This window comes from Vitis riparia, chromosome 19 (assembly GCF_004353265.1).
Source record: "Vitis riparia cultivar Riparia Gloire de Montpellier isolate 1030 chromosome 19, EGFV_Vit.rip_1.0, whole genome shotgun sequence".
NCBI lineage: Eukaryota > Viridiplantae > Streptophyta > Magnoliopsida > Vitales > Vitaceae > Vitis > Vitis riparia.
The window spans coordinates 10,937,414-10,960,746 of NC_048449.1; the positions used below are offsets into that span (position 1 = coordinate 10,937,414).

General features: G+C 35.7%; 2 protein-coding genes across 4 annotated transcripts; both read left to right on the forward strand.

Moving 5' to 3' along the window:
• The first annotated feature begins 6,562 nt into the window (after positions 1 to 6,562).
• LOC117909259 (high mobility group B protein 10) lies at positions 6,563 to 15,907 on the forward strand. Of its 3 annotated transcripts, XM_034823215.1 has the most exons (7): positions 6,999 to 7,069; positions 8,662 to 8,773; positions 9,142 to 9,220; positions 10,149 to 10,356; positions 10,440 to 10,520; positions 11,408 to 11,772; positions 14,163 to 15,907. In XM_034823215.1, exons 2-7 carry the CDS (start codon positions 8,745 to 8,747, stop codon positions 14,250 to 14,252), a joined length of 852 nt encoding a protein of 283 aa, XP_034679106.1. In that variant the 5' UTR covers positions 6,999 to 7,069; positions 8,662 to 8,744; the 3' UTR covers positions 14,253 to 15,907. The 3 variants fall into 3 exon arrangements, with proteins under 3 accessions (XP_034679104.1, XP_034679105.1, XP_034679106.1); XM_034823213.1 differs by lacking the exon at positions 8,662 to 8,773 and having other exon boundaries at positions 6,563 to 7,069; XM_034823214.1 differs by lacking the exon at positions 8,662 to 8,773 and having other exon boundaries at positions 6,568 to 7,069; positions 10,194 to 10,356.
• A 3,571-nt stretch (positions 15,908 to 19,478) lies between these two features.
• On the forward strand, positions 19,479 to 22,132 carry LOC117908741. The gene is made up of 2 exons (XM_034822434.1): positions 19,479 to 19,546; positions 19,926 to 22,132. The coding sequence occupies exons 1-2, from the start codon at positions 19,536 to 19,538 to the stop codon at positions 21,748 to 21,750; spliced, it is 1,836 nt and encodes a 611-aa protein (XP_034678325.1). The 5' UTR covers positions 19,479 to 19,535; the 3' UTR covers positions 21,751 to 22,132.
• The last annotated feature ends 1,201 nt before the right edge of the window (positions 22,133 to 23,333 follow it).

Genomic DNA, 23,333 nt, shown 5'->3' on the forward strand with positions numbered 1-23,333 from the left:
CATATGAATTAAAGAACAAGTACTTGGAAATGGAATATGCTGAAATGGAAGCTTATGTGAACCAACAAAGAGAAAAATGGATGACATATGGGTGCCCAATAATGTCTGATGGATGGACAGGGCCTATGAAATTAAGTATAATTAATTTCATGGCCTATTCAAAAGGGACCACAATGTTCCTTAAGTCAGTCGATGCATCTAACAATATTAAAGACCACAAATATATATACAAGCTATTGAAGAGTGTTATCAAAGATGTTAGGAAAGAAAATGTGGTCCAAATTATCACAGATAATGGGTCGGTGTTCGTGAAAGTAGGCAAACTATTGATGACAGAGTTTAACTTATATTGGACTTTGTGTGTGGCACATTGCATCGGCTTAATGTTTGAAGACATTGGCAAAAGACCAAGTGTTGCATAAGTGATAACCAATGCCTGAAAGATAACCAACTTCATTTACAACCATGGTTGGTTACTTACAAAAATGAGAAAGTTCTATGGTGGAGACATTGTTTGACCTGGAGCTACGAGGTTTGCTACCAACTATATTGCTCTTGATAGCCTTCTTAAAAAAAGGGTTGATTTGAAGAAATTGTTATGAGTGATCAATGGGCATAATAGAAGCTCAGTCGAAAAAAAATGGGTCAAGAAGTGGAGAAATTAATGTTTGGTCATCCGTATTGGGACAAAATGACAAAAGTAGTTTCATTATAAGAGCCATTATACATGGTGCTTCATCTCGTAGATTTAGAAGTTGTTCCCACAATGCCCTTTATGTGCGAGTTTATGCAAGTAATGAAAGAAAACCTCATTCGTCAACAAACTAGAAAATGGATGTTTGAAATAATAAAAGATCGTTAGGAGAAAACACTAAGACATCCACTTCATGCAGCAGGTAATTAACCACTATCCATCTTCATAAGTTCTTAGTCTTGATGTTATATAATTTTTTCTCCTATAAAATACTAACTTTACTTAATTTTATTATAGCATATTTCTTGAATCCAAGGCTTCTATACAGACGTGGAGTTGATAGCGATCCTGAACTGCTCCAAGCAATCAATGACGTTTTTGCAAAATTAGACTCAACTGCTGAATCGCTTAGTCAATTTGGAAATGAGGTAAACTAAAAATATTTTATTTATCAATTTATTTGAGCATTTACTAAAAATATTATATTCACATATTGAATATTGAATACATAGCTTGTACTTTTTCGAGACGTGAAAAAAGGATTTAGTGATCGAGCGGGGGTTGCCACAAGGTCAACCATGGTTCCTTGTGTGTATTATTTCTTAATAAAAAACTAAATTTATTATCATTATTGTAAATTCACAACATAATTATTTATATAATTATGAATTTGGTTGTAGCTGAATGGTGATTCATGTATGGAAACCATACATCGACATTAAGGAAGTTGACCATCAAAGTTCTTTCACAAACTGCATCATCTTCTACATGTGAAAGAAATTGGAGCACATTCATTCTCATTCACACGAAGCAACAAAATCGTCTGGCTTACCCTCGATTGCAACAATTAGTTTTTTGTTGTTACAATATGAAGCTAAAGCCGCGTGATATGGAGGCAGAAAATATAGAGTGGCTAAGAAATATTACCTTGATCTTCTTGACATTTTAGCCGAGGTGGGTGAAGAAGAGGATAATCAATTGTTCCAATGGGTTAGGTCTCTACACTTTGATGATGAAATCGGAAATCCTGATCCACAAATTGCCGCTCATGCTTGAGAATTTGGTGTTGATGTTGATCGAGTGTTGTCTGAAGAAGTTCATAGTGAGAGTTTTAGCAAAGACATTGATGATTCATTTGAGGCAACATTGAATTCACATCATTCGGTTGACTCCACAAGTGTCGGGCAAAGTAGTAGACTTAGTGTTGTTGGTACTTCTGCTTCTAGTTACGATGGTTCAAGAGATGGAATTGATGATGGAGGTGATAATGTGGGAGGAGATGTTGGGTAACAACAACAAAGTCAATATCCAATAAGCCCATTCACATGTGAAGATGATTTAACACGCTGTACCCAAGATGAAGACCATGGCTCTAGAAGAGGTGGTTTAGGCATAGGAGCTATTGTAAAGCCGTATAGAAGAAGAGAACGAATGATGTCACCACAATTTAATGAGCAGTTATTTTCAGCTAGTTTTGAGTCTATGAGTATAGGGACTCAATTTAATGACTCATCCAATGAGACTAACGTTTATCATCCTTATGTGATGGGTTATGGTCAATTTTTCAAGTTCAACGGATGAAGAGTACGGTATGCCTAGTCATTCTCCTTCTGCAAAAATGTCATACAACTCATATCACATTCCATGTCAAATGCAAGGAGGATTTGAAACAAGCACATGGGTAAACCCGGAGTATCCCATCCATGTGGAGGCAATGGGTAGGACTCAAGAAATCTATGCATGACATCTTCGGATTTTTAATTAATACTATTGAGGCTCATTGACTTGGTACTAATATTGTCTCCAACAACAAGATGAGATTCCTTCATTTATTAATTCCATTGAACCACATCGGTCATCATTTTGGTACTAAAGGTTCATTATAATGTAATATGTATAAATTATTGATATTTAATGAAATCAAATCTTTCATCTAGCTTCATAATGAGTGTACACTTACAAAATTTACATTTTTTATCGATTGACGCAAAATAATTAAATTTAATATCGAAAATCATATATACATATATCAATTTCTTTAACAAAACAACTTTAAAATGTTTATTATACTTCTAAATATATATCTATGAGTTTTTTTTTTTTTTTTTTTTTACATTTCCATGACTTTTGATCACTTTTTGGTCTACCGATATTTTGTGTCAAAATATCTATCGATATATCTGATATAGCCGTAAAATCGAAGTATCAATATATCCATCATTACTAATATTTTTATCCTTGACTACAGGCTGACCAAATGATGCATCTTCTATAGAGTGGTTATGTATGTTCCTAAAGGTATGAACTTGGATCACTCATGTAGCACCTACAACGTGAGCTGTAATTTTCCAAGGACAGGTTTCAACACTGCATATCACCATCGTATGTTGTGGAGAATTCCTCTTAAACTTGTAATGAAAATGCCTAACCAACGACATTAAATAAAACATCGTGGAACTCTTCAACAGTACCAAAGACCTAACCACTACCAATGATTGCTTTCTTGAAACAGACAATTTGTAATAAGGCCACTGGCGATTGATCACATCGTTGAGAAAGTCCATAAGATTGCATTGTTAAATCTTCATCCGTCGGCAAACATGGGACTACAGAATTTGAGCCAACAATGGCATCATTACACTTACATTGGACATTAAGTGTGAACAACCAAATATGGATTGAACATCAATAAAGTAATAACACACAAGGAATTGAATGTTAACAACAAATTAATTCCATTTTTCCACCTTAGACTTAAAGGGGGAGTGCAGGGATAACAACTTCAACAACATCATTTGTACGTGAGGTAGACATATATACATGCGCAAACCGATCAATTGTTAGGAAGTGTCCCAAATTCCTAATTAGTATAGATTCCTTTTTTGTAAAGAATATTATATAGAATATTTATAGGTTGATATATTATTATAATATTAGACTTCCTTATAGAATAAGGAAGGTTGTTGTAAATATCTCTATAAATATTCTAAGTCATGAGGGGAAAAAGTTATGAGATAGAGATGGGCCTATAGAGACTATACAAGGTGGATAGAGATGTGAGGAAGAACGGGAGGTACCCAGTGGAGGGAGATGGCTCGTAGTAAGGTATGGATACAAGGAGTGGAGAAACATGGGATGTTTCGGGAACCCAATAGTTGTATATGGTTTTGTCCTCTGTAATATTCTCTATTGTATAGTGGAATCATTATCTCTCATCCGTGGACGTAGGCATGGTTGGCTGAACCACGTTAAAACCTCGTGTACCGTATGTGTGAGTGTTTTATCTTTGTATTCTTGAACTAACATTGTTGGCATCAAAGCTTTCGTTGACACTACATCAATAAAGTCAACCATGTTTGTAAAGTCCTTTTGTGTGCGCATTGGTTGAAGGGCGAATAGGTCAAATTCGAGCATGTGTGCAAAAGTAAAAAAGTCCTATTCAATGTTCATTTTTTCATACGCCTGTGCAACATATTTCCCTCCCTGACAACGACTAATGAATTGATGAGGATGGGGGTTCCACCTTTATTACACCGACCACGATGTGTGCAGGGATCGAACCTTACTATGATATAAGATAATGGGCTAGCGACCGTCTACAATAGTTGAAGGTTACGACTCCACTAGGGATATGATGTGTGGGTTAGGGCAACGTCTTAATAAATGACCCTTGTGGTAGGTTTCCCACTAAAGGAATTGTTCTTTATTTTTAAAGAAAATGTATTTTTATGGTTAGACTATGTCATGAGAGAAAATATGTTTAATGTGTTGTTGGTTAATAGTATCATCTACCAATTATGTCGCGGTTGCTGAATTAACGCTATATGGACTGCACCCTTGTATGTGTACATATAATAGTATGTTATGTTAAATTGCCTGAAATGGTAACCAATGTCTAAAACGACTCGATTTTTACATGAGAGCCATGTTGTAATCATTTCCATTCACGTGGTTGTCTAATATAGTGATGGTCTATGGATAGTGTTCTGTATTGAAATTGAAATGTGTTAGCTACCACTAAACATAAGTAGCCATTCTCCTTAAGAAATGTATTGTTTACAATGTTTATGGATACATCAACAAATTCATCAATTACTAAGGTGCACTTATGTTGTTTCACAAACTTAGAAACAAGTCATTCTCAATTCAGTTTGATTAACAGGCATGACATGTAATAATGTTTAGGTCTCATCATTTAAAACATTGAGACCTTGTTGCTAAGCAATTCGTATTAAGAACCCAAAAAAACGTAATTAAAAATTGAATGGATTTTCATATGTGTGTATTCCAGGGACGCATGTTTGAAATTGTAGTTACAACAAAAAATTTCGTTGGGTTAATATGACATAGTTCAATGTTTGGGCAAGTTTAAGTAATAATTTTTAATAGGTTTATTTGATTAACGGGATTAGTGAAAACCTAAATTTTGAAATTTATCATTTTGTCATTTTTTTGGTCTTATTTTGACAAAAATGCCTTGTTATTTTATATATATATATATATATATAAATAATTGAAATGACAAAGGACATTTATGTAAAAGATAAATTACTTTAAAAAAAAATATGAAAATGATTAGATTTACAATTTAAGGATTATTTCATCATTTTTAATCAAATATTTCTTTTTAATGTATAAATTGAATTGGGTTAAGGTTGGATATAACCTAAGACTAATTCAAACCAATTTAATATTTTTATAATGTATATTATGTTATATAATAATATTTATCTTTTTTTTTAAATTTAAAGGAATATATTAAGTTATAATTAAATAGTATATTTTTCATTTTTTTAGAAAGATATAAATTTATTTTTACTTTTTTGTTATTATCTTGAAGTTTTCTTTTATTTACTATTTAAATTATAATATAAATATATATAAAAAAGGGTTTTTAAAAATATTGTAGATGAATTTGAATTATACAACATGAGGAATTCAAGTCTAATTTAACTAATCGAATCTAACTATATTAATTTAAACTCAATCCAAATTTAGAAAAAAAAAAAAGTTAGGTTAGACTTGGGTTGAATACCTCAAGTTAAATACCTCAGGTTTGAGTCGAGTTAAGTTTGACTTGATTGTTTTTTAATTTGGATGAGGTTGAAGAGGTTAATTCTAAACCCGTTAGACTTGGGTTGAATACCTCGAGTTAAATACCTTAGGTTTAAATGAAGTTAAGTTTGACTTGATTGTTTTTTAATTTGGATGAGATTGAAGAGGTTAATTCTAAACCCGATTTTATATAATCCACCTACATTCTAACTTTAGTATGAAGCATCATATTTTAATATTTAATTTTCAAATTATTGTTTTCTTAATAATTTGTTTAAAAATAATATTTTTAAAATGGAATCCCCTTTTCCCAAAAGCTCTTGCATCCATTGGGCCCGTATTGTTTACATTGAACCCCATGCAAGCAGGGAAGAAGGGATTTTTAACATGCTACCAATGGGAGTTTCTTGACAGCTTCCAAATCTAATTGCCAACGGTTTTCGAATACATTTTATTTTATTTTTATTTTTTATTTAAAAAAAACCAAATTAGTGGGTTATATAACTGATTTCTATTGGATTCAACGGTTAAAAAAGTATGCCCTTCCAACTAATCTTTAAATCTGAAGAAATTTAATTTCATTCCTTCACATTTAAAAAAACAAAAAAAAAAAAAAAATTCAAACCCAACCTTCATCCATCTTTGTCACACATTTAATTTAATTTTTGGACCCAAAAGGAACGAATTTGGGCTTTAAGATAAAGTTTAAGCTTTTTACCCTTTGACCCACCGACCTAAATGAAGCCCTAAATTCAATTTTTGAGGTGGGGGAGTGTTTCTTTCGGGCAACTGCAGATGGTAATAAAGAGGAGAAGGGGGAGTAGTACTTTACCCTCAGCCTTAACCTAAAATCTAATCCAAAATCTCCCTCTTTCATCTTCCTTTATTTTTTTCATACCATCCCACACAAGGCACAACATCAAAATTTTTGATTTTTCATCTCTGTCAAATTCAGATCTTTTTGTACTCATATTCCAAATTGTTTAGACACCAAAAAAACAGTATTTGCCCTTTTTTTTTGTTTTTTTTGTTGTATCTGAATCTCATCTACAAGGTCTAATAACATTCTCCTCGTTGTTTTACCCTCTTGACTACAAAAACAATGTCGACTCATCATCATCTGAGTGAGGAGGACCCAACAACTCCCACAGTATATTCAGCGCAACAACAGCCTCAGAGTGAGGCCGCCACGCCCACACATGTCTCCGCCCACAGGCCCTATCCTGAGGCTACTGCCCAGTACCAGGATGTTGTTCAGAGTGCTGATCTTTTCTGGCAGACCCTCAAGGATTTTCACAGATCTTTTGGTACCAAGTTCATGTATGTGTCTCTCTCTTCTTCCTCTTCTAATATACCCATGTTTCTTTCCTTGCTTGTTTTGTAATTCTTGGTGTATTTTTCGATGGTATTTGCTCAAAAGAACCATAAACGCACGACCCATTGTCATAGCACCCAAGAGGGCTGGTTTCCATGTGGATAATGGAATACCCAGATAGCAGACCCACTAGCTGGTTATTTCTTTCACTGCTTGGTCTCTCTTATTCTGTGAAATCGTTGTTTTTTTGTTTTTCTTCTTTTGCTCATGGACGATGGGAAGTACAGTGGGTTGGCTTCCACATCAAATAAATGGATAAAGTTCTGTGAAATCTTATGAGCAGAACCCAGGGTTCGTTTTAAGATGCCTTTTGCAAAGGATGCACTTGGTAAGGGTTTCCACCAGTTTCTGGAGTTTAATAGCTGTGTCAGTGTTTAAAAATTTCATCTGAAAAAGAGGCAACTTTTATAGGTGGAAACGGAGATTTCCAAAGAAGTCTTGAGGCCAGCATGATATCCCCACTATTTTCATTATCTTAAGTTTCTGGGTTTCGTTGTAGCATTATTGCTATGATTGGAATGACGGTTGATTTATGAATACCTTCCAAGTTTGTGACTTTGTGTGTCTCTCATTTTATTATGCTGTATTGTTCTCCTATGAGGAACGAACATCTCAAAGAATCACTAAGAAAAGTTGCCTCTTTGCTAAAATTCAATCTTTTTCATCATTAACAGCATTTGATTCCTTTTAAGAAGAATGTTGTTTTCACTCAAGACATCATTATCTTTTGTTTCCCTCTGCTGCTTCCACATGGAAAGATTTGATTTTTCAAAATAATTTCAGATTCATTTGTCTTAAGATCCCTAATTGATATGACCTGTAGTTTGATGCTCTGTTAATTTTTGAAACATGTACGAACTGAATTGCACTAGGAAGGGGAGAAAACCGGGGTTGGAGGTTGTACTTCTTGCTAGCTATTGCTCAATTTAATTTGAATTCTTCATTCATTGTAAATCCGCTATAAAAGTAACTCCTCCAGTAGCTGTTTTTTCAATTATCTTAAATTGGAACTCTTAAGTAAAGTTTACCTCATTTATTTGCCTAAAATAGATGGCAGTAATTAGTTATCATGTAACTTGATCTATCCTATTTCTATACTCTGTCATTGTTAAGCGATTGATTTTTTAATCTGGTTTGGTTCCATATGTGTCCAATGTCAGATTCATGGTAAATGCTCATAGGGGCATTTTCTTTTCCTTTTCTCCTTCCTCTGTGTATGTGTGGGATTTGGAAGGGGGTTCAGTTTGTCTTACTTATGTATAATTTGCTTCAGCTTGTAAAATTAAGTGAATCAGATTGAGTTACGAGTTTTCTATTCCCTTTTTCTGGTTTGGTTCCATAAGTGTCCAATGTCAGACTCATGGTAAATGCTCATTGGGGCATTTTCTTTTCCTATTCTCCTTCCTCTGTCTGCGTGGGATTTGGGTGGGGATTCAGTTTGTGTTATGTATGTATGATTTACTTCAGCTTGTAAAATTGAGTGAATCAGGTCCAGTTATGAGTTTTCTATCCTCTTTTTCTTTATCTGTGCTTTCAGGAAGTGTGTGGGTTCTTGGGAGGTATTGGGGAGTTGGAGTTGATTGTGGGTGTTGCCAGGTGGTTGTGGGGAAGGGGACCAGGATGATGCTTGGGGAACAGGTGTTTTCCTTGTATGTTTCGGCATTACTGTTTGATTCAACTTGTAAACTGAAATCAGTTATATCTCTCTATTTCTTTTCTAATGATCCCTGCTCAAAGTTGAAATTAAATTCCTCTAGTGACAATAGAAGAAAGTTGTTGGGTTTGTCATCCTATAAAAACTTGCTGCCTCAAGAGAGTGGTGGTCTACTGGTGAACATAGTAATGAATCTACTTACTAGTTTCATTATGTTCTTGTTGCCAAGATTTGATCCTATATTTGACTGACCACCTTTTATCGGCAAACTCTTCAACAATGTATGGAGAAAATATTTGTCAAGCACAAAGAAGAAAAATTAATAAGGATTTTGTTAATATTCTTTATGCTTTGGGTTTATAGGGTTCCCACTACAGGAGGAAAGGCTCTAGATCTACACCGCCTTTTTGTGGAGGTTACATCTCGTGGTGGCCTAGAAAAGGTATGAGTTATTATGTTTTTTTCTGGCATATTTAGGACACCTTGCATGATATGATGAGGCTCTGAAAACCAAAACTATAAAAATGTTACAAATCAATTCCCTGCTAATCCTTTATTGGCTGGTGACGTGACTAATTTAAATCTAATGGTGATGAAGGGGAATTAGTTCACAGGTCATCGTAATATGAGGATAATTCAAACCCTGCTATCCTAAAGTTCTCAGGGGCCATAAGTTGTCTTGATTAGGTTCCAAATTAGTCTGCAAATTTTTGAAAGAATTGATATGTTGTATTCAGGATAACTTTCTCTCTCTTTTTTATCTTTGACGGGTATATTCAGGAAAACAATTGAAAACATTTTGCACAGGGATTCCTCTAAACCAACTTGATAACTCTTTCAAATCACGTTTCCTGCTGCTCTCAGCAGTGTGACAAATTTCTTGGTCCATTGTATCTCAAAAAGGAAACCAAAGTAGTAAGGTTCTAGTCTGCAGTATGTTCCCAAAACACAACCAACCCATTTTGGTCAGCTTCAAATATTGAGCTCTTAAATGCACTGGATATTCTAAATGTGCTTTCTGTATAAAATACAGATTTTATCCTCATTTTATTGCGAGAGATTGATGACTAAGCAACTTTAGGGCATGAACTTTATCTGAAAGCATCTGAATCAATAGACTCAGTCAAGCTTCCTTTTCCCTTTAGATGTGCATTTATCATTGTGCGCCTGTGTATATTATTTATTAATGTAAACAGGTGCACAAAGCATTTTGTATCCTCATTTTTTTTTGCTAGAAATTGATGACTGGAAGCAACTTAGGGAGCTTTATCTGAAAGCTTCTGAACCAATAAACTTGGTCAAGCTTCCTTTTCCCTTTTGGTGTGTATTTATCAGTTTGTGCTGTGTGTATTATTTATTAATATATACAGGTGCACAACGCATTTCTACAAGGTAATCTCTTGAACTGGTGGCAGGTTATTCGAGATCGCAAATGGAAGGAAGTGACTACAGTTTTCAAATTCCCAACAACAATCACCAGTGCATCATTTGTTTTACGGAAGTACTATTTATCATTACTTCATCACTATGAGCAAGTTTATTACTTCCGCAAGCAATCCTTTCCAATCTCAATGGCTGGTAAGTATGATCCTTGGTTTTGTTATATTGTTTAGAATTTTCTGTTGGTTAAAATATACATGATTTTTCATTTTGTTCTACAGATCCTCTAAACAGCAGCCCCATCAATGGGTCAGCTACTACACCTGTTTTTCAGGACAGTGCCACTACGAATGATTTGCCAGGTCAGGCTAGGTGTTGCTATCATTTTGATATAATGGTTCTATAAACTAAGGCCTCATTTATATATACTATACTCCTGCATCTGCCTTCATTATTATGAGTATTATTATTTTGGTGCTTTTATCTATAGTTTTTCAGTATTGTGAAGGATAGCTGCACTTGAGTATTCTTGAAAGGAGCTCTTCAATCCCTCATTTTTAGAGAGCATCTTCTATCTGAGCATTCAGACCTCTATGGGCACTCCATCATTTTGGCACCTTATTTGCAAATAAAAGATCAGAACCTTACATAAAATGAGCTGTAGCTACAATATCTTTATGTTGATTTTTTACAGTGATTAGATGATCATTTTATTCAGTATATTATTTTAGATGGTGGAGAATTTTTTCTGACCAGAGGAAATCACAAATTAAATGGTCAATCAGTTAATTTTGTTGAAGCTTGGCCTCAACAATCCCAAGTGCAACTTACATTATCGTGTACTTCATTTAGTGCAAGTCACTCCCAATTTCTTATTGCTCATTTAAAATTTTTATGCAAGTTCAGGCACAGGACCTTGACTTTACTAAACTTCCTTTTGTATGCCACTCGTAGAATTACATGAAATTTGGAAGTACTTTAGTGACCAAGCTCATGCAATGCCCTTCTCTCTTTTGGATGAATATCCTTAAACTACAATTTGGGAAAGAAAGAACAACATTAGAACTATAGGGCTGATTGTTTATGATATTGATCTGCTTGCTTTAGAAAATTTGCCTTTGTATATTATTTAATACTTATCACTTGTTCCTGTTTTCTCATTTGTGCATTTAGTGTCTCTTTTTGTCTTATTGAATATGCTTTAGCGTTTCAGCTGCGATAAGGATTTTGTTGTCTATGTTGCATGCAGTGAGCCCTAGATTGCAGCCTGGCTGTTTGGTGACTGGAACTATAGATGGAAAATTTGATAACGGATATCTAGTTTCTGTGAATTTGGGTTCTGATGTGCTGAAAGGTGTCCTGTATCATATTCCTAATAATGAGTCACACATGTCTCGGAGTTCTAACGCTTCAGCTGTACCTCCTCCCCGTAACTGGAAGAGATCCCAGCTGGCACTACGGGATCCCTCTCGGCCCAAGCGAAGCCAGAGTGGTTACAACTTCTTCTTTGCAGAGAACTATGCCAGGTTGAAGCCTTTGTACTCTGGTCAAGAGAGGGCCATCAGTAAGAAGATTGGTTTCCTATGGAACAAACTCACAGATGCTGAAAAACAGGTATTATGGAGCGTTTTTTATCCTCTTCATTTTTCTCCCATGGTTTTCTGATTAGAATTTTCTATACTCATCTGACTTACTGAAAGTCCTAAACTTAAGCCTTGTTTGTGATAACTGCTTCCTTTTGGCTTTTGTTAAAGTTGAAACCGAAACTGAAGTCATGAATTTTGAAGGGGGTGATTATGGTATTATAAAACTTCCATTAAATGTATAACACCTTTCTGCATAAGCCAAACAAAGGGCTTCCATGAAAAGCGAAATTGTCCTTACTTCTCTATTAAGCTCTTTTTTAAGCCAAAAGCTCTTTTATTGAAATTAGCCAGACACATCTAGAAGCTCCTAGTGACCTTAAAAAAGAACTTTTGGTTTCCAAGAATCCAATCCAAATAGGGCCTTAATATGTCTCAAAGTGAAAATATATTTCATGATGTTATGAAATTTACAGATCATTCCCACTTTAAGAATGTTGTTTATGACTTGTGATTCAAACAAGGTGATCATTTGTGGGCCTGACCAAAGATCATTCTGTATGTCCTGAAGAAGTTGATGTCTTCTACTAGTTAGGGGTACAGCTAGATGCATAGGCAAGAACATTGAGCTATGTTATCTGGTCCCTAGACTGATAGAATATAATCATGTGATCATTGTGAAGACAACATAACTCAAGAAGTCCTTTTCCAATTATAAAACTTTTGACTGACTTCATCCTTTTGTCAAGCACAAACACCTGATTATATCAGGTGCCTAGGCTGATATATGGTATTTATGCTTTCACAATTTTAAAATTTTAGACTCAAGACCTGCATTCTTTGGCCCCTCGGCTGATAGTCATGGCTGAGCATTGAAATGTTCGATTTGTATTCTTCCTTTGTTGGATACCTTTGGGTTTACATGCTTTGGAGTGGGCCTGGCAATAAAGTTTGATTTTTTACTTATTTACAACTTATCTTTGCCCTTGGCATTGTTATGAGTTTGTTGTTTGCCATAGCTTCTTTCCAAATTATTCTCAAAGTCCATGCTATATTAATCTTTAAGTAAGTTGATATTTTGTTAATGTTGGTAACATGAGCAAATTAATATCCAACCATCATGTAGTCCATCTCAAAAATTAAAAGCATATATGAAATTTTCATGATAGAAAATTCCTGCCCTTTGAAATCTTAACTAAATTGTATTCTTGGTAATGTACTCATCATATGATTTGAAATCTTTTAATACTTAGGTAATATAGTACTGCACCACATTATTTCATTGTCAGGTGATACTGCCTTACAAACCTTGATTGTCTGGATCATGATTCTTCATTTATATAGAGATTGTGTTCATTGCTTCATGCTATGTTATGTTTGCTTTTAGTTTCATGTTCTTGCATTTTCGTTAATTGTGCTATTTACTATTCTTATATTGTGTGTGGCTACAATGATAATGATTATGTCTTCTTCCATATTTATATATTAATCATAAATAATCAAACTTTACCTGGAGAGAGTTTCTTGGAACCAATGACTAGTGAGTCAAATGCTAACGAGGGGATAGCTGACAGGTCAAATAATAGTTTTCAACTTGTGCATTACCAGGCTGATTCGTTTTAACCCGAATTTAAATTCTCAATTTCCAAAGCTATATCTGTGTACCTTTTTTTCCCTATATTCTGGATTCACACGCTTTTTTGTTGTTTTTTGGCCAAATTGATAAAAAATGGTGGTGCATATCCTTCTGCAAGTGTTTTATTTGCACATAGCAAAAAGCATATCGCTGCTGTGTTGATATGGGGGCCTCGAAGTACCACATTATATCAAGAGGATCCAGTGTGATAAACTCTCATCCTGCAGAAAATAGGAAGGAAAGATTTGATAATGTACAGAATAAGAGTCCGTTTGGCAGCGATTCTAAGAAGCACTTTTATCCTAAAAAGTGTTATTGAAAAAAAAAAAATAGGTGTTTGGCAAAATTTAGGAAACACTTTTAAAAATATGAAAAATCATTTGTAGTGTTGAAAAATTACTTGTAGTGTTTTTCAGAGAAATACTTATGAGTGATTCTCCTAAAAAACACTTAAAAAGAAAATACTTCCACTAAAAACGCTTCGAGTAGAAATGATGCCAAACACACTTTAAATAAATAAAGGATGATATAAGAATATTTTGTGAAATTTGATAAGATTGTATTATTATTAACAATTTCAAATTATTATTATATTCTGTTTTCTGCCCTTATAACAAGAAGCTTGCATTTGAAAATGGTCAAAATTATTTTGTAGTGGAACTTTAGATAAAATTGTTTGTTAAAGAATAAAATGGAGCATCTTCATGAGATTGATAGTTTGAGGATCTTGATTTCTGTCAACAGTCTTTATGACAAATTTTTTACATTTCATTGCTGCACTGCAGGTCTATCAAGAAAAAGGCATGATAGACAAGGAGAGATACAAGACTGAAATGTTGGAGTACAGATCCGCATATGATTCAAAACCTCAATAGTCTCCATCTTGTGGGGTTACCCATTCAGGACCTCATCTCTCTCCATTTTGTTGTTGTTGTTGCTGCTACTGTTGTGTTGTCTCCATTATGTTCTTTACAAAGATTACCCGATAACATGATTCCTATGCCAAAACTATTGGTCTTGGAATCTGTAAATGGTCTAGGGAATTTTAGATTCAATCTGGATCAGTGGAAAATTAGCTCAGCTTATATACACTGCTAGAATCAGAGAAGTCGATCTGGTTCCCTTTGTTGTCGTTTTTTTTTGTCCTAATTATCAACCTCTGTTGGCCAAAAATGCAACTTGTTTTTTGTCGTCCAATATTTAGAAACAAAATGTCTGAATTGTTTGTGATGATGGATGCACGGGTTAATCGTATTCTAAGTGAGCTCTGACCCCCTTCCATCCGAATTCCTGGATGTTGTCACGTTGGGCATCCTTGGCCATTGCTGGGATTTGGTGCAGAACCTTCTTGTTGGTTCCACAACACAGTATTAGAGTGGTTCCTGATATGGGGTCAAATAGGGAGTAAATTACGTTGGAAACGAGGCTACTCTTTCAGCATCGCCCTCTTTCATTTGTCTTTATGTGGGTACTATTGAAAATGCTTAAAAGCTGCATAACTTGATTTGGTACACTGTTAAAGCACAGAGGAATTCAAGGATTGAACTGTTGTATGTGAGCTTGTCTCATCTCGATATGGAAAGGTGCTACTATTCTATGACTGAATCAGTATTTCAGATTTTCCCTCCTAAAAGTGGTCTCTGGCCATCCTTCTTTGATTTTTCCCAAGAAGGGTTTTATTCATATTGGAGGCAGAGGAGCAGTCTTTCAGAGTTGTCCTAGTATTGGAGATGGGTTCATGAATTACCAGGAGGTTCAAGTGAAGAAGCATGATGGTGGGACAGGTTTTGTCCAGAAGGGAGTTTAATATGGGAGAAATCAGGAGGCAGGGCTTTGAACAAAAGGATGTCGGCCAATCCCATAGCTAATAGTTTTCAATTTGTGGTAAGAAATACTAATCACCAAAGCCCCTGGATGGTGAAGGAGACTCAAGTTTCAACCCCCACTGCCTGAGAACAATTCTTGGTCAACTACGATATAGGATGCTGCTGTCTGGAAGACATGATGAGACACTAGTATTGGAGCCTGGGCTCCCATCCAGGCCCCACCAGCCAAGAGGCGAGCTAAGATGTCAGTTGCAGCAAACAAGTGAGGAATTGAGGGAAGTGGGGCCTCTACTAACTGTATAGATCCGGCAACAACAGTGGAAGACATGGATTACCCGAGTGGTGATTATAAATGCATCCACACAACACAAGAAACAGAAGAAACAGGAGGCATCTCGTAGCAACGAGCAACAACACTCATCACCACAATTTGCCAACTTCTGGTAAATACCAGTGCATCGCTCGTCATAAATCTGCCCCTTCTTACCATGCCTTTGGTTGGGGTTTGAGAAGAATGAATTCAACTGAGGCTCTAAATTCAACAGAGTTTGACAAGGTGGCCCAGAGGCTGCAAGTACACACAAATGTAAAATCTGCTACAAGACTTTTGGACTGGTCATACTCTTGGGGGGCCACATGGGTTGCCACCGGACTGGTAAAATTGTAGCTCCACCTACCCCATCAATATTAATGAGCTTTTCATCCATGGAGTCCTAGTTTTAACTTACAAGAAGCTAGGTTTCAAGCTTATTTGCATCCTTGAAATCCATCCATATGCATCTTCCTTTCACAATCCCTTTCAACTGTGTAGATATTGTTTGCTTTGAATCCAAGAGATTCATATGGTTTTAAAACACATACAAATTTAAGCGGTGTCCATAGTAGCTTTTGGAACTTTTTCTCGGGATATCGCATGGATGCTTACTCCATTGGATTACATAGCAGCCATTAGAAACTTTCTTTACATGAAAAGCATAGGACTACTCATCCTCCACTTCTAACTTCCTCTGTTTTCCATCCACCATATCCTCTTTTAATGCTTCTTCTGCATGCAGTTGCAAGATATGCAATTGTCGTGAAATCGTCATGCTGATGATCAATTTTTAAATACGCGCTCTGGGCAGGTGAAGGGGCCTGAAACAACTAACAGAGCCAGGGAAGGAATTCAACTAGTCAACTGAATCAGATAACAAAATTATCACATCACAATAATTAACAAAGCTATTGCAGCCATTCATATTCTATCCTACATGCTGAAAATTTTCAAGCTAACAAAAAATTGGTCTCAAAATCTTTTCCTACAACTTTGAAGAAGTCCATTTCCTGGGCATATGTAAGTTTCTATTTAATATATGGTAGATAACTATTGACGTAGCCATTAACTAAGATTCAGTACATCAAAAGTCAGGTCAAAGGGTTGACAGGAGAGGAAGAGAAAAAGGAGAAAATTTGTGATGGTGCCATCACATGTTAGGTCACCCTGACTTTGTTTTGTTGTCTGTCCTACCAAATAAGACCCAATACCTTCCTGCATCAGCTGAATCAAATTCATCTATGTGAACATTTTTCCTTTTGGCCTTTTGGGTGACCTCTACAACAGTATCATCAGTCTATGAAACATTAAAGTGGGTACCTGGTCTTTGGATGATATTGTGAAGGAACTTCCCAGTCTGATAAAGATGGTGTTTTAAACCCAAGGTTCAAGCTTGAGTTGATTTTTGGGTAAGCAGACTTGTGTTCACTTTGAGTATGAAATGAAATAATCAATGGGGCTAGTCCAAGTAACTTTCAGAATCAACTGGCCCCAAATGAAGATGAGAACAGCTTCCCCCTACCCATGAAACAATGGTGTGATTTAGAGACTTCAAAGAGGAAAAGTCCTGTGGAAAAGATTTATGGAAGAAGACCCAAATTTTCCTTTTTGGTACCCTATATGCTTATACTATAAGTCAATGAAATATTGAATGCTGATATTTTATTGAAGATATTAGGCAATGTGTAAGGACTTTTTAGAACCCTATATGCTTATATGTTAATGAAATATTGAATAGAGATTTTTGATTGAAGATATTAGGCAAGGTGTAAGGACAGATGATGCATAGTATACCATATATGTGAGTGGCTTGTTATTAAATTCCATAAACAGAGGAATGTTACAAAACTATACCTTTTAAATGTGTATGCAACCATTAGCTTTTAAAAAGGTTCTTTTTTCATTTATTTATTTATTTATTTATTAAATTCATTCTAGTTATTAATAAATAATAATAATAATAATGAAATAAAGATGCATTTGTTTTATTTCAAATTGGGTTTTTTTTTCTCCTTTTTTGTTTACATGAAAAAAATGGTGGGTTGTAATTAAATTTTATGAACTATCAATGGAAATGAAAGGAAGAAAGAGTCATTTGATAAGAAGGGAAGAAAATGTCCATAAATAAGGTGAGATTCTTTGAGGTTTGATTTTTTTAAAAAAATATTTATCACAATTCATCTTATTTGTTATTTTTATTGAGAGAATTACTACTATAAATCATAGTCCACTATAGAAATGAGCATTTTTCCTCATCTAAGAGGTGGGTTTTTGCTTGATTTTGTATTAGGTTTTTTCTTTTAGTCATAGGGTTACCCACCTTTTTTTAAAAAATAAAATAAAATAAATTTTATTTTACAATGGGATAAAATATTTATTAGTGCCAATTTGGCTTTTCTCCCTTTGGTGTTAAAAGCAAGAGTTAAAATTCTTGTCAAATGTTGCTTGTAAAATATTATGTTGGGTAAGAAGTAATTTAGTTAATTATTGAAAATATTTAATCAAAAAAATAAAAATAAAAGATGATACTACCAATCTTATCAATATTTTTGTCATTTGTTTAAATGATAATAATAGAATAAATAAAATTTATTTAAAAATAATAATTTTTATTTATTAAATATATATATTTTTTCTAATTATCATCTTTCATCCAATAAGACAATAAAAATAATAAATAAAATGGTAATAAAATTAACATTTTTTTTTAGAAAAATGAAATAGGAAAATCTTTCATCAGAGTAACCAATTTAATTTCTAATACACTCTACTATTTTTAATTATAATTATCAAATTATTATTTAATGCTATTAGTGATGTAATATCTTTAAATGCTAAAACCCCTTTTCTTCTTCCTATTTTACAATATCAAAATAAAAGATATGATAAAAAAAATAAATAAATAAATAAAGTGATAAGTACCTTCTTTTTGTGAATTGAGTGAATTTGAAAGACCTTTTCACCCCAAAGATAATCTGATAAAATCTCAAAGAGAGATTCAAAAGGAAGAAAAGGTTGGTTATTTGGGTCGTATAGATGACCCAAAAATTTGAAAATTTGAAATTTAAAATTTTGATAATTTAGATTTGATGAGATTTTGGTAGTAAGATTGTTACCGAATCTGGATGATTTAAGAAATCACGCTCCCTTAAATGCACCTTTGACCCGTGCCCATGCCCATGCCCATGAGAAGTAAAGGCTGATTGTGAATACAAGGTTAAGGGTTTGTAAATCATTACTCAATTGAATCAAATTGGATGGTGGCCTTTTCGCCTTTTCATTTTTCTTTTTGCTTTATGGGATGGGTGTCATGCAAAATCCTTTAAATAAAAAAATAAAAAAAAATAAAAATTAATTAAGCTATACCCATGTGTATAAAATTCATTAGTAATGATATGATATGATATGACCGCTTGTATAAATTATAATAGAATTAGAGAGACGGTATTTGGGAAAGAAGAGAGAAAGGGCAAAAGAGGAATGAGAATGAAACCGCGTGGAAGAGGAAGAAGGAGCAAGATGGCAAGGGGAAGAATAAGTAGAGTGTGGTAGAATACAAGAGAGAAAGAGAGAGAGAAAGAATAGTAATGACGGGAGATAGCGATAAGCACGGATTTTAAAACCAAGAGTTTCTGGTTTGGAAGGTTTCATTTTCCTTAAAAACTTTAATAAATTACCTTTATTGTGTTGATTTTATTTATTTTCTTTTTTTTATTAATGGAAAGAGAGATTGTTGGCGAGTGAGCATATCCAGAGAGGAAGTGACCCGTAATTTAAGTGAAGAAAATATTGGATTGAAAATTAAAAAATAAATAAAAACAAAAATCTTTTGACATTCCTGAATTACAGAATTACTACGTTTGGGATTTGGTGATTGAATTCAAAAGTTGGTGGTGTATTTTTGGGGAGTTGAGGAGAGAGATAGAGGGGGGGTGGGGAGAGGGGATACTGAAAAAACGGAATAAGAGGCAAAGGGGCGAAGAACGTGACAGTCAATATCCTTCGTGAGCAGTTAAAGAATGACCCTTGAGTATGTACAGTGTATTCATTCTCTTCTTCTTCTCCATCTTCATCAGCTCTTCTTCTTTGGTTTTTCTCTTTACCCATTTCTAGATTTGTCTTCTCTGATAGATAGCTTCGTTTTTTCGGATTAAGGAGCTGTTTTTTCTAGCTGGGTATACTGCAATTTTAGGTGATCATGATCAGTGCTTAAGAATTTTTTATTTTTTATTTTTTGAAAAATTTTGAAAAATCTTTTTTTTGGTTTCTTTTCAGCTAAGCTACCTTTTCTGATGGATTGATCTGAATCTTGAGTCTGTGTTCCCGTCAGTTTTATCCTTAGGTGTTGGAAAGTCGGGTCGTGAGTCTGTGCTGTAAGTCACGCTAATTGGCTTCTACCTTGTTCTCAGCTGGGATTCTTCTTCTGGTTTCGCTTCCATGGACGATGATCAAAAGAAAGATTACTGTAAAATACTGGAAGGAGGTGGACGGGAGGATCACGTCGCTTTAGAAGAGGGCGCGCTGAAAGAGAAGCCAGCGGCGGGCAACGGAGGGCCAATGATGAAGCTCAAGCATCAGAGCTCCTGGGAGTTGAGTGGAGAAGATAACGTCCGGGAACCTCGGATCTGCAGCGTCTGCAAAAGGGAGTTTAGCTCCGGTAAGGCTTTGGGGGGTCATATGAGAGTTCACATTCAGGCCAGCAAGAAAGAGGACGAGCTTGTTAACAAGAAGACCGCCAAGCTCAAGAAACAATCCGTGAATGGTCCTGGTTCCACAACGAACAATGCCGATGACACCACTTGTTCCCTTTGCGGCAAGAATTTTCCGTCTAGGAAGTCGCTCTTTGGGCACATGAGATGCCACCCCGAGAGGGAATGGAGGGGAATTCAGCCACCGCCCACCGCCAAAAACAGTTCATCTTCGACCTTGTCTGAGCTTCTTCCCCGAATAATGGATGATCAGTTTGATTCGGCTACTACTGTTACCAAGTGTGTTACTGATTTGCAGCAGTCTCTGTCAGGATCCGGATGGTCAGTCACTGATAGGAGAGGCCGGAAAAGCTTTCTTCCTGATGCTGACTCAGATGCTGATGCTGATGCAGCTTATAATCTCTTGATGCTAGGCCATGGGGATTTCCTCTATCTTGGGCACCCTCCACACTCTTATCAGCAACAGCAAAGAGTGAAGGAGGAATGTGAGAGCAATTCCCCAACTAACAAGGCCGAAACCGAGGAGAATAACCAATATTTTGAATGCACAGCTGGGTCGAAGAAGAGAGGAATTGAGGCGTCACTCTTCGGCAACATGAAGAATTCTCCGTCAAAGAAGTTGAGAATCGGAGAAAAAGGTTCCACTGAGGCTAGGAATGGCGGTGCCTTAATGTCGTTGAAAAAGATGAATGGTGGGAACGGGAAAGGCAAAGGTAAGGCTGTGATGGAAACAGGTCTCTCTGTGGACCAGCCTGGGGACATGAATGGCCTGTGGGCGGAGGCTTACTGGCCTAGAGAGGAAGCTGTGGAAGAGGAATCTGATAGCAAGAACACCTATGGCAGCGCACTTGGGGATCAGCTCAACTCCAACTCAAACTCCAACCAGGAGATTAGCATGAAAACGAAGAAGAAGAAGAGGAGGAAAATGAAGCTGACAGAATTGGAAGCAACAGGAGGAGGAGCAGCAGGAGATATTGTGCCGGTAAATCAAATTCATCAGAAGCAGGTTCCTACTACTCCTGATAGATACAGATGCAGTACTTGCAATAAATCTTTTCCAACTCACCAGGCCTTGGGGGGTCACAGGTCCAGCCATAACAAATTTAAGAACAGTCAAACAATGGATGATTCTGCATGTGCGGATGCCCCACCGGCTGATTATGAACATTATGGATTTACACCCAATGTCAACCTCACCACCCAAGCTCATGAAGCTCAAGGATGCAACGATGCAGCTGCTGCCTTAGCTTCCATGCTCAGTACTACACACCAATGCAAGTGCTGCAACAAGACCTTCCCAACTGGTCAGGCTCTTGGAGGCCACATGAGGTGTCACTGGAATGGTCCATCTGAAGCTCCATCCAGCCAAGTCACATCCCCAGGAGAAGCCAGTCAGACTGGTCCTAAACTCCTCCTAGGTTTTGATCTCAACGAGCTCCCCGCCATGGACGAGGAGGATGAAGGTACTGAGTCTGTCACTCTTGCAGCTGGTGATGCATCTTCCTCTCACAATTCCGTTAACTAATCAGTAGAATTTCTCAATCCAAACAACTTGGTTATAGAGTTGAGTAGCTCAAACTTTGGCTTCTGATGGTTTCTGATAGTTTCGGTTAGTATTGTTTTTGCCCTTGGTTGCAGCAGTCAAAACATTATTGCAGAGGAAACCTCTTGGTTCTTTCTTGTTATATCTCTAATGGGTCTTTTGGGGCTTGTCTTTTTGTGTCTATTTCTTCAACCAAAGCATGATGATCCAGCAGGCTTTCTCATGGAAAGATCCAAAAGGACCTTTTGTTTCTTTCTTTGGGACGAAGAAGACGATGTAAAGCAGCTCCATATTATACATATGTTTCTTTTTGGTTATTTAGATCCTATATATATTCCTCATATTTTAATCTCCTTCTCTTTGGTGTTTAATGACTCTGCTTATTTTATTCAGATGATCAGTTTCATCTTTCCTTGCCCTTTCTTGGTAAAAATTTCAGGTTCCAATGAGGATTTTTTTTCTTTTAATCTTGGATGCCAAATAAGTATTTGAATTAGGTAGAATTTATCTGACTCATGATTTATTTATTCTAGTATGTGAGGCCAAGAAAGCAGCACTAAGTGGTGGAGGTCCAAAATATGAAAGAGCAGTGCAAAAGTCAAGAAGCAACTCTCCATCAGGAGAAACCTCACCCTCTATTAACTTTCCTTGCAAGGATCAACTTTTTTTCTTTAGTGCATTTTTTTAAATAAAATAAAAGAGGGTTGATTTGGGAAGAACATGGAACTTGCTCAAAGTTACTTAGGAGGTGCTTGGAACTTCCTACTTGTGGGGTCATTTGAAGGGGTCTTGTTGTACTCATGACAAAGATGTACAATTATCTTCCTATGCACTATTATTATTATCATATTAGGAGAAAAAAAAATACCAGTTCAAACTTTTGAGCTTACCTCAAATAAACAATTACACATGGCTCTATTGTTTAATCTGCTCTTGATCTCAACTGTGGAGCTTTCGGTTTCCTGTCCATTTCGCGCTCCATACATCGTTCTCGTCTCTTTGCTATGGCAACTTGTGACCAAGTCAGAAGCAAAAGCAAGGCACACAAGTGAGTCATAGAGAGGCTTTTAACATTCAATTATTATTAGGTCTGCAAATGAATTGCTTGTATGTATGATGTTCATATATTTGAATGAATCAGAACAGTAGACAGAGAAAGAGGAAGGCAGATAGAGAGAGCAGTTAATTGGCTGTGGTGGGGGGTGTAAATGTTATGAGGGTGGGGCAAGAGAAGGGTAGTGCACAGTAGGCACATCTTATATCTTTAGCTTATCAGAGAAAGAGAAGGCTCAACTGTTTTCTTGACACATTCTCGTGACCCTATGAAAGCAACACTTTTTATACGAATCATTTTTGACTTTATATATACATTGCCACCTTTCTCACGCCTTATTCTTAACTTTGGAATAGTACTAGACTTACTCACCTTTATGTGTCTACGCTCATTTACATTGTCACATATATATATATATACTCCTAGCTAGCTCCTTCAAATTAGAAGTCCCAATCTCCCTATCTACTAACCTTTTCTACTTTGATGTTAAATTTAGCTTAGTTCATTACCA